Genomic DNA, 11,086 nt, shown 5'->3' with positions numbered 1-11,086 from the left:
CTTTGTCATATTTTCTCTACCCTTTCTTTACAGAATCACAGACTGGTTGAGGTTGGCAGGGACCTCTGGGGGTCATCTGGTCCAACCTCCCCCTGCTCAAGCAGGGCCACTTAGAGCTGGTTGCCCAGGACTATGCCCAGGTGGCTTTTGAATATCTCCAACATGGGGGACTCTACAACCTCTCTGGGCAACCTGTGCTAGTGCTTGGTCACCCTTACAGTAAAAAAGTGTTTCCTAACATTCAGAGGGAACCTCCTGTGTTTCAGTTTGTGCCTTTCTAGTCTACTTTCATTATCCATTGCTCATGTAGTAAAATTGCTGAAGAAGTTAAGCTCTCTCTTAAATTCTGGTGCCAGTCCTTCTACTCATATGTAGCTCAGTTCAAGTAGAATGTGTTTTTCCAGTGGTAGTAGAAAAGATCTTGCTTAAAACAAATACAGGAGACATGAGAAGCAGAGTCTTCTGCTTGATAGATTGCTTGCTTCCTTACCAACCTGGACCAAAGTGAATGTTGTATTTTACTGTCCAGTATCCATTGCACAGTTCATCACTTCAGAGGCAGTTCTGTGGGGCAATGAGTACAAAAAATTCAGATAATTATTTTTAAGAGGAAAGTTAAAAAGACAGAGCTGATTCTCTTCTATAGCTAACACAATTTAGTAACAACTCCTCCCTTAAAGGGAGGTTGCTGTATAACACCTGTCTGTTACTGTTGTGTAGTGAATGACCTAACAAAACAACAGAATGCACTGGTGTATGGAATGAAACCAAATCATGTTGGACTACTTTGACTCATTTTCATTACTGGAAGTATCTGCTACTTCTGGGAGGAAGGCGGAATAATTGATTTCTTGCAATCTATTGTAACATTGCTTTTGAAACTTTATTTTAATCAGATTCCATTGTATCCTGAAGGAATTCAGGCTCCAAAACCTATTGCAGCATTCACAAAGTCTAAGCATTAAGACAACAGAAAACCCATAGTAACTGTGGGTTGCTTTTGCTGCAATGCCAGTATTTTGAACTGTAGTTACCTACTACAGGATTACTATCTTGCATAACAGCAAGGAGTTCAAACAAAACTTAACCTTCAGTGGTAAACTTTGAAGAACATAAGTTAAACTATTAGACGAACTGTCTTATTTCAAAAGAAGCCTTCACCTGTTCCATACAAGTTTGCGTATTCACATAGCAGTATTTATTCAAAGACAGACTGGAACATTTCTTGCCCTACTTTTATATAAGCTTCTCTCTCTTCATTTGTCATGAGAGAGACAAGCTCTGGATTTTCACTAACTTCGCCGTATGAATGAGGCTGACCAGCTACCATTAAAATAGGACCTTGTGTTTCCTCTTCCTCCTCTTGTTTGAAGTTGCTGCCTGCTACTTCCATTCCTGCTCTTGATTGCTTGCCATCTTCCTCAGACTCACTGGTATCACTGCCTGATTCAGGTAGTTTGCTTCTGACCACAGGAGCCTGGTCTGTGCTAGACAATGACTTTGATTCATGGATCAGAAGAGTCTTGATGATTTCATTTTCAGTGATGGTTTCTTTAACACTTTCTTCAGTTTCTTCAGAAGCATTTACTCCTAATACACAACAGTAAGTGTTAGAGGTATCGATAGTTTACAGTTACCTTAGGCATCCTACATAAATGATTTTTTTCTACTCTGGATCTTTTTTACCCACACTTTAGAATTCTCTTGAAAGTGCAGACATTTCTGAGAGCTTTCAGCTTTAAAGATGACCACTGATGTTACTGCATGGTTACAGCCAAAAATTTCAGGACTTGGTACCTGACCTCTGGCTTTAGGAATACTACTTAAATCAGTCTAAAGACTATTTTTTAGAAACTAAGATCTGATAGGCACTAGTGCAGAATCAAAGCATTACTCTATATTCTAAACCAAGCTCACTACATTTTCAATAGGAAAGCTGTATTTAAATGCAGTAAGGCTGCTGAATTTAAGGATTTGCTAACGCTTGAAACTTACCAACACTATTGTTGGTGCATGTTGTTGCTCCTTCCACAGTGCTCTGTGACATCCAGATAGGTTGCTTTTTAGTTGCTTTTTCTCTTATTATTTTCTTCTTGGACTCAGAGTCTTGGACATCAATAACTAAGTTTTGGGTGTACATGTTGCCAGAAGAGGAACTTCTGTCAGCCCATTTTTCAGGTCGGCTGCAGGATTCCAGCACACTTGACCCCACTTTCTGATCAAAGCTGAATGAAATGTCACCCATTTTGGACAGGTTAAATTCAGGCAAGAACCACCCCAGTTCCCATTCAAAAAAAGACACACCCCCCCCCCCCCGTGTTTTGTCAGCAGACTAGCTTTGACAAGTGCTTTATATTAAAACAATATGCATTCCCCATTACCTCATCTCAGAGGCAAGTGGTTCTGAACCATTGATTTTTACATGGTCTCTTCAGTAGTGCATCTCTGATTAAAGCACACTGATAGAAAAACGTTACTTTCTCACAGAAAGGGCTATGAACATTAGCTGAAAGAGAAGTCTGGAAAATTATTTTTAAAAGGTAGCAAAAATAAACCTATAAATGCATAACAATAATTTAGAATGCCTTAGATACTACAGGCTTCTTCATTAAGAAGCTAACAGTACTGAACAAAGCAGAATGGAGTAGAAAATAGGCTGCAAGTTCAGTATTTCAAAGATTTTACAACTGGAAAGTTGCTGGGGGGTTTATCTTGATCAGAAGTTCTAGGGTTATGTTTATACCTTTCTGATAATTCTGGTATTTCCATTGGCTGAGGCTCCAGCAAGTGGTATGGCAGAACAATATCTTCAGTCTCACGCAGCAGCACAAAGATAGGTTCAATCTGCTCGTTGAATTTTGCTAGCAAGGTTCGAGCGTCGTGCTTAGGAAGTGCTGAGGCATCTTCCTCAACTTCAGTGTTGCAGTAAGTGCAGCGGAAAGTCTCTGCAATGTTACCCAAATTGGAAATTCTTGTGTTCATAGGATGCAAGAGATCTGCAGTACCTTGTTAAGAAATCCACAGCCTGGACAATTACCAAAACATTCTGACTTTATCCATTTGTTCACATTAACTAGGGAACTCAAGTAAAAAAAGGCTTGCCCTTATTTCCGCCCCCCCCCCCCCCTTTTTTTGGAGAAAGACTGGTATTCATACACATGCTGTGCAAGAAAGAAATGTCTATATTGGGGGGAAAAAGTTAAGTTGGCTAGGCATGGATTATCATCAGATAGTAAGGTTTATTTTTTTGTTCTCTGATCTCATCTTTTTTTAGTCCATAAATGTAAGAAAAAAAGACATTTGCAAGCATAAGTAGCATCTGGTTTTAGTTGTTAGAGTTGTTTAGAGTTCTGAAGTTCAAAAAGACTCATTTAGGGTCAAAGCATATGCTACAAACTTATTATTTATGTCTTAAAGAAAAAAAATAATTAAAGCATGTTCTATTAAAATATATCACCAGCCTCAATGTTTGCATTTCAGTAACTTGACAAAGTCCCTGCATTTAGAACAAAGGGGTGATTTTACTAAGTGGCAGTACGCTAACTTCACCTTTGACATTTCAAGTTAGTCATATAAAGTTCACTCTCCCTGGCTCTGGCATCCTTTCCAGATACCATGCCCCAGATGTTCACACAGCAGCTGTGCTTACCATATTGCAACATGATGCCATTTTAACTCATTTTGAAAGAGTACTCTCTATTTAGTTGTTTTGATTTTAGAGAAGAGAAGCCTGCAAGCTCTGATGCCACTTCTGCTGTGGATGTGTCATGTTGCCCTGGGAGGAGCCTGAACTTCCCCGTTTCCAGCACAGGAGTGACAGAATGCCTCTCCTCTGCTGCTGAGCTGAGTACGCTTACTACAGTAGGTGGCTGCAAGCAGTTTTATCCGTCTTGCCCACCTCTTCCATCAGAAGAGTTGAACACACAAATGGATTAACTAACACATTCAAAATGGAGTAAAGTGAGTACTGTATTCTCATTTCTATACGAGGAAGGGGTACCCACAAGATTTGGATGAATAATCTTAAACCGGGTTAAGCATATTGTTCATAGCAAAGCTGAGGCCTGGAATCTGATTCCCAACCCCAGCTTGTATATTCAAGATTATTCTTCCTCTTGCTTGGCCTGTTCTAGAGAGACAGCTTTTTCTCTTACCCTCACCTCCCAGCTTCTCCTGTCCCAGGCCCTTGTCCACCAGCAACAAGAAGTATATCCTAACAAACATGCTTTTATTGCAAAGTTCGCACAGGAGCCAATTTTGTGCTATCAGAGTTATTCTTTAAGATAAGAGCAAATAAACAATATAAGCAACATACCTGTAAATACATCAAAGAGCTGATTGACTTCCAGGTCCGTGTAAGCGCTGGAGCAAGATGGACATCTAAAAGAGGACCTGGTAGTTGAATCCCGCTCATCTGCTTCTATTTTCCGGCGTACATGATCCAGTTTGTATTTTACCACATCCACCAGCACCTTGTAATTGATGTAATAGTAATTGTGCCTGGTGCTCTTCCCGTTAGGCCCCGTTTCAACTCGCATGCGCAGCTTCACAAACTTGTCTGCCTTGAGCGTGTTGAGGATAGTACGCAGTTGTTTACGTTCATACTTGAGCAACTGTAACAAGTCATCCTCTTTCACACAGGGGTAGCGGATCAGTATATCAAGGGCCAGGGAGTACTCTACTCCATAGAAACCACGCACTATATATTTGGCCAGGCGCTTTAGGGTTGCTGGGACCTCTGTGACAATGTTTTGCTCTTCCATCAGGAGCTGAACCACTGTCAGAGAGAGAAGTGCTGTACAACAAACAGAAGGGAGGTGAGCTGTAGTGAACCTTTCTTAGCCCTCACGGGGCGGTATAAAGCAGGTCATTTGCTGCGCTTCACTTCTGTAAGAGTCTTCACTGAATAGATTAATGTAAAATCCTTAACCCGCACCTGGAGATGGGGAAGGTATCAATAGATATCAGAGATTACCTAATCTTTAAGTACAATAATTGCATCTGAAATATTCATGTCCTCTTATGTAAAAGCCCACAGAAGATATCGAGGAAAATGGGTTACAGCAAGTTCGTAACAATCCTCTTTACAGAAGACAGCACAGTTAACTTGCATGTCTAGGTCTGCGTGAAGTATCTGTTTTCATTCATGGCCAGCCAGGTAAGGTCTGAGTGAACACTACATGCCTTCAAAAGCAAAGGTCAGGACACAAGCTGGGCAAGAAATCTTTAGCTTAGTTCATAACAATATGTGGAATAGATGAGACTGCATCTCCCTTTGTGGCAAAGCCACAAGAGGTGTTTGAGCACCCTTTAGTTTGCTGTCTGTGATTTCTCTGCTGTATGCTGTGGTCAAAGGCCTAGCAAAGCTGGGGCACAGGATGCTCCATCTCCTCTGGCACTGCCCTCATTCAGTACAGGGTGTTTGGGGCTGCGCCTGCTTGTTCCACCACACTAAATCACCAGGGAACATCTGTAGCAGAACATTTTCCTCCTCGAGTACTCTTCTCCCCTGTAGAAATAGGGCTTCTGGCAACAACCAATTCCTAATCCCATTAACTAGAATGTAGCTAATTTTAATCAGTAAAACTGTCCTAAATGTTTCTTATTTATAAGGAGTGGAGGGAGAAGAAAAAAATTGAGGTACGTTTCAGTAAAGCCACATCCTGAGTCCCTTCTTTGAGGCATGTTAAAATCCGACAGTCATATTTGATACCGCAGCCTCTAGCCAGAGTGCTTTGCAGAGACCCATGCAAAGTGCAGCCAGGTGTACTGTGCCGGTGTAGCCACTGGATCAGAAGGCAGGCAGGTAGTGGGATGGCATGTTATGGCATGGTACATTGCCAGCACTGGCATCCATGCTGTGGGGCACCTTGCTCAAGCCCAGGTAATTGCATATTGCTACATAGAGCTTCCAGGTGACCTTCATCAGAAACCATAGTTAAACAAGCAAACCTATTTGCAATAGCCTAGTAGTTGAGCCATAATTAAACTTGCGTCTCACAGGGGAAGCACTACCTTTTGGATAAACTAAACCAAATGTAAACGTGCTGGTCTGAGGCTCTGGAAACCCTGAAAGCAATAGCACCACACTGACCTAAATCTCCCACAGGAAGAGTGGGGGAACACTGGAACAGGCTGTCCAGGGAGCAGGTTGAGTCTCCATACTTCAACTGGACAATAGCATGAGCAGCCTGACCTTGCTTTGAGATTAGTTGTGCCATGAGCAAGGGTTGGACCAGATGGCCTCCAGAGGTCCTGTCTAACTTAAATTCTTCTGTTCTGTTCCAAGAGAGTTAAATTTGACCATAGTAAGGAGAGAAGCTTTGGGAATGTCAGTTAGCTCCTTGACAGTCCTCCTCAGACTGTAAGAGCAGCATTTCTATGCTTTTTCAGAAAAGCCTTGAGGAAGAAGCAATTTTATAGTTTTACTCTTTCACTTCTCCTTTGCCCTCATCCTCAAAAGAGGCTTAGCTACAGAGCACCTGACTGTCAAGCGTTAGCAGGGCAGTGTAGCTCATTGCATGACTAGACAAGCAATATTCCCTTCCGCAGGCAGGAAAGCACAGGACCTTGAGCCTGTGTTCAACCAAGTCTCCCAGAAGCTAAACCCTGTTCTTGCTGCGAGTCAAGCCCTAGCAAGGGTAGGACACACCATCTGTGTACATGCGCGCAGATGTGTCTGTGGTGGGACAGGGACACGCTCTAGTCAGGAGTCAGGTACTCCATCTGCCAAAAAGAGAATAGGAGTTTAATAAAATCTTGTTGACTGCAATCCCATCTCCACCTCTTTCCCTGATGGATGAGCTACCTCAAGTTGCCAGTGCATTTTCTGCTAGATAAAACCATATGCAGACCTACTGGATAACAAGTTAGCAAGCATGGTGGCTATCCTTGAGCCACTCGACCATGTTCATGCCCCAGCTGTACTCAGCAGGCAGTTTTCCTTTCCCTGTCCACAGCAAGGGCTCTTTGCTGTTAGAGCTGAGTAGGCTTTCCTTTGAAGTCAGGATAAGGGTATGCAGAGGAGATGATCTGTATGTTGAGAATTGCCAAGAAGCTTCAGACAACAGAGAAGCCACCAGTGTGCAGGACAGCTTAGATTTACTGCTCTTGACCCAGGGCTCTGGGCTGGATTCCCACATCTACTCTCCAGTGTTTTAAGCCCAGGGTCACTTGAGCATAACACACAAGATTTCTGGAGCACAGACAAACATCAGACTTCTTCCACAGAAAAATAGGCTAACTTATGCTAAAGACATCTCTTTCTTCCTCTTTCTGACCTCACAGATTTGGAATTTGTTTCTGTGCAGTGGCTTATACTCAGCAGGAAGGAAGGATGGACAGTGTCCTGAGCCAGCCCCAGCTCCAGAGATCAGGAGCATGGCTTTGAGTCTCCTCAGGCTCTGGAGAACACCAAGCCTTGTCCTTCTACGCTGTGGGCAAATAGCCCACAGAACAGAGGCACTGTAGCCTCCAGTACAGGCCCAGAGGAAAGCAGCCATCTTGTATTTCTGTAACCCGGTCCAGCCCCATTGAGGAGCACTAAGTGCAGCCCCAGCATCTGTGCTGGATACAGTACCAGTCACATGCATTAGTCTGGGCTAGCATCTCAGAAAGGGCCAAGGTGCCCTCTGTGTGGATTAGTTTTATATGAACACCAGTTGGATTGTGGCACTATCAAAAATAAAGAACAAAAACACTTCTGCATCTTGTCCTTGGCTAATGGGGGCAGAACCCTGACACTTAAAGGACTTGCATTAGGAGCAGGTTTCATGACTTTTTTTCTTACCCTAAGTCAAATACAGAATGAAGTAATTTCAAAGGGAGTGTGATAAGTAGATAACATCATTAAGGAAGAAGTAGGACCTGAAGTGTAAGCTTGAGGTTTGCTGACTTGTCAAGTCTCTGGATGACTCCTTATCCCAGACCTGCATCACATACTTGCATCTCTAAAGCAAGCAGTACTTTGAAGTGCTAGGAAGTCTGGACTGCGCTGAGGTGCTTCCGAGCACCTTGATGTTAAAAGCTTTTCAGGTCCAGAGTCTTACAACAGTGTAAACTATTCAGGGAAAGAAAAAAAAAAAAACAAAAAACCACCCCACACTCAAAAAGCCCACCACACCCACACAACAGAACCACCCCATACATAAACACATAGTGTAAATACTATTAATGTATCCTGGGAGATAAGTGAAAAGCTTTTTTCAAGAACAAATCCATAGAACCCACTGTCCATTTGCAGTGGAAATTTAGATATGCAAGCCTTTGGTTCAATATAAAAGGAAGTGGCTTTCTTTTACAAAAATGTCTGAATTTGCCCTGAGTAAAGAATATTCATGGAAAATACAAACCCCTCAAGAAGTGTTCCTTTAAGCTACAGAAGGACGAAAACTGTATGTATTTTATAGTAAAAACTACATAAAATCAAAACGGGGGGAAGTGTTCTCTACAGTGCTTTGGTATATTTGAGGTTGTATTTCTCCAGCCCATTTTGAAAAACCTCTCCATCTTATAATTGCCAAATCTGAAGTCTTGCAATTCAGGAAAACTGCTGATTTTTAAAAGCTGTTGTATAGTTTTCAGTTCACAGGCAGCAGTTCTCCTTTAAGAGGAGCCTGAGACCACCCTTACCAAGGAAAGGAGGAGGAAGAGGAGCAGCTCCCTGCAGAGAGAGGACTTTAAATAGGAAACTGTGCCGTAGTTCAACTGCAATCTGCATCAAGGAGACAGGTATTTTGCTACTTATGTAGGGTTGTTTTTTTTTTTCTTTTTTCCAGCTGATAGCGTGTACAGACAAGATACCTTACAAGTCATAGTCTAGCTTCAACCTTTAGCCGCTTTTAAAGTGCCTATTTTTATGAGGGTAGGAGGTACCTTCTTATTACATTGATTATTTTTAAGATTATTCAGTAACTTAGATGCCTGAGAGGCCCTTCTGCTTGTAGTTAATGTGGCCATTATAACCTTCATCAAGGAGAGAGGAATGCAATACCTTGTTTTCCCCATAAGCAGGAACTACCTTTAGGATCCTTTTTTTGCTTTGGGAAACCTACATAGAGTTGCTTGTTGTGCTGGCAGGCAACTATCAAAAGCAGAATTTCAAGTTAACAGGCATCATATAGAGCAAGTTCTGCAAGGTTTCTCTGAAGCCAGTTGCTTAATTAACATTTTACTTGAGCTGCCTGAGAAGGCAAACTACCCATGTCACACTTTAAAAGGCACTAAACCAGAAAGATTTATTAAAGTAGTCTTTTGTCAGACTTCATATAACTATATCATTTGCAAGTAAGTTAAAAACCTTACCATTACCTCTCTTGTATAGGCAAAAAACTTCAGGCTGATAACTGTAGAACAATCACTCCCTTCCTAAAAGTTCAAAGTAACTGCAAAACAAGCTTAAGTATTTTCCAGCCTTTTCCTAGACCTATCTGTGATAAGCCCTAATTATCACCCAGCTGGAGCAAGAGGGTCCCCAAATCACATTTCATTAGCAACTGAGTGAATTCAGCCTTGTATACATTGCATTATGATGAAGTTATAAATCCTATTGCTCAATGAAATCCACCTACAACAGGCAAGGACTGAAAATGTAAGTGACTGTAATCTTTGATTAGTGTTTTCATTAGCATGACTTTAGAAGACTAAAAGTAACATAATAATTAACTCTTTTGTTGTTGTTGTAAACCAAATATTTAGTACAGGTAATTTACATAATTTGTGTTTAGAAGCTTTTGTAACCAAACCAACCTGGAAACTTGAATATCTTGTAAAGAAAAAAGCTGGAATTTATATGTTTACTAGTTTTTTTTGCATTTTTGCTTATTAATCTTTTTAGGTGGTTTATGTCTTCAAAAGGAAACAAAAAGCGGTTTTTCACTGTTTTTCTCCAGAAGACAAAGTTACGGGTACTATTATTTCCTTTTATGGGTTAGACATCTGTGTTTAAAAATAATGTTGAAATAAGGTTGCTAGACACTGTACAGTCCAAGGTTAAAATGCTGCATTCTGTTAGGATTGCAATCATCATATTCCATCTCAAATCTATGTGTCTTTCATGTTTTTTTTATATATGCACAGTGGAGGCTGGTGTTTTGTGGTGATGTGACTTAGGTCTCCTTGGTACGTGTTGCAGCACGTATTGTGCTTTTGTTACTGCTGTTTGTTGCTGGAATTCTGACTCTCCAACTTACCTGGCACATGAGTCCATGGAGAGCCCTAAAGGTGGGGGCACCTTGTCTGCATAGGACAGGTTGTGGGACTGGCATCTGTAAATGCCACTACAAAAGGTAGTGCCTCTGAGAAATAGTCAATATCAGAAAAGAAACCTCATATTTTAGTAGCTGTAGCAAGAATTTAGATTTGAAAATACTTCAAAGGTTTGAGTCTGCAGTTTAGAAACTGCAGGAACAGGTGACTATAAAAAAAAAAAATCCCTGAGATCAGCTCTGCTCTTGTTCGTGATTTATAGTAGCAGGGATCAGTTTCATGCCTTATGCTGGGAAAAACCCTGCTACTGCTCTTTTTTTCCCATCAAATAAGAAACTATTTGGCAGATACCCACAGCTGAGAAGTATAATTTGCATAAACCTTCAACTGCAAATTTAAAATGTTCACACAGGTAAAATTAAGCAGATATACCTCATTCCATATAGTGGTTCTCAAGTATGCTCCTTTGTTGTCCTGTTACATTAGAAAATGCAAAGGAGCAAGACTACTTGCTGGTACCTGTTGGGTTTAGTCTCTGGGAAATGTTTACAATGAATAATATCTGTGGGTTTCCTCGCCGACTGTTTTGAACAGGGAAAGTGTCATGTAACCTCAGCGCTGTTATTCATTCTACAGTCCTCAGCTTGCCTGTGGAGGTGTGGAACCAGATCACAAGAAAACACAAAACAGCTTTCTAAATTAAGGAGAGTGATGGTCTGGCTGGTAACACCGCTTTCAGAAACAGGAAATCACAATTGCCTGTGCAAGCTGCGGCTGACAACACCAGGGTTGATCGGCAAGGACAGTTAACCTCCACGTAGCAGAAGTAAATCTCTGTGTAGCAAAGGTGCTGCTCAGCCAGGTGACTGCCTCTTTGGCG

General features: G+C 41.5%; 1 protein-coding gene across 1 annotated transcript; it reads right to left on the bottom strand.

Moving 5' to 3' along the window:
• Positions 1-861: 861 nt before the first annotated feature.
• On the bottom strand, positions 862-7,211 carry LOC128138673 (general transcription factor IIE subunit 1-like). Its single transcript, XM_052779936.1, has 4 exons — positions 4,316-7,211; positions 2,744-2,945; positions 1,996-2,225; positions 862-1,590 (listed from the first exon to the last, which is right to left on the bottom strand). The coding sequence occupies exons 1-4, from the start codon at positions 4,761-4,763 to the stop codon at positions 1,199-1,201; spliced, it is 1,272 nt and encodes a 423-aa protein (XP_052635896.1). The 5' UTR covers positions 4,764-7,211; the 3' UTR covers positions 862-1,198.
• Positions 7,212-11,086: the final 3,875 nt, after the last annotated feature.

Source organism: Harpia harpyja, chromosome 2, assembly GCF_026419915.1.
Source record: "Harpia harpyja isolate bHarHar1 chromosome 2, bHarHar1 primary haplotype, whole genome shotgun sequence".
Taxonomy (NCBI): Eukaryota; Metazoa; Chordata; class Aves; order Accipitriformes; family Accipitridae; genus Harpia; species Harpia harpyja.
Note: the sequence above shows the minus strand (reverse complement) of the source record. Positions and strands in the feature narration are given on the sequence as shown.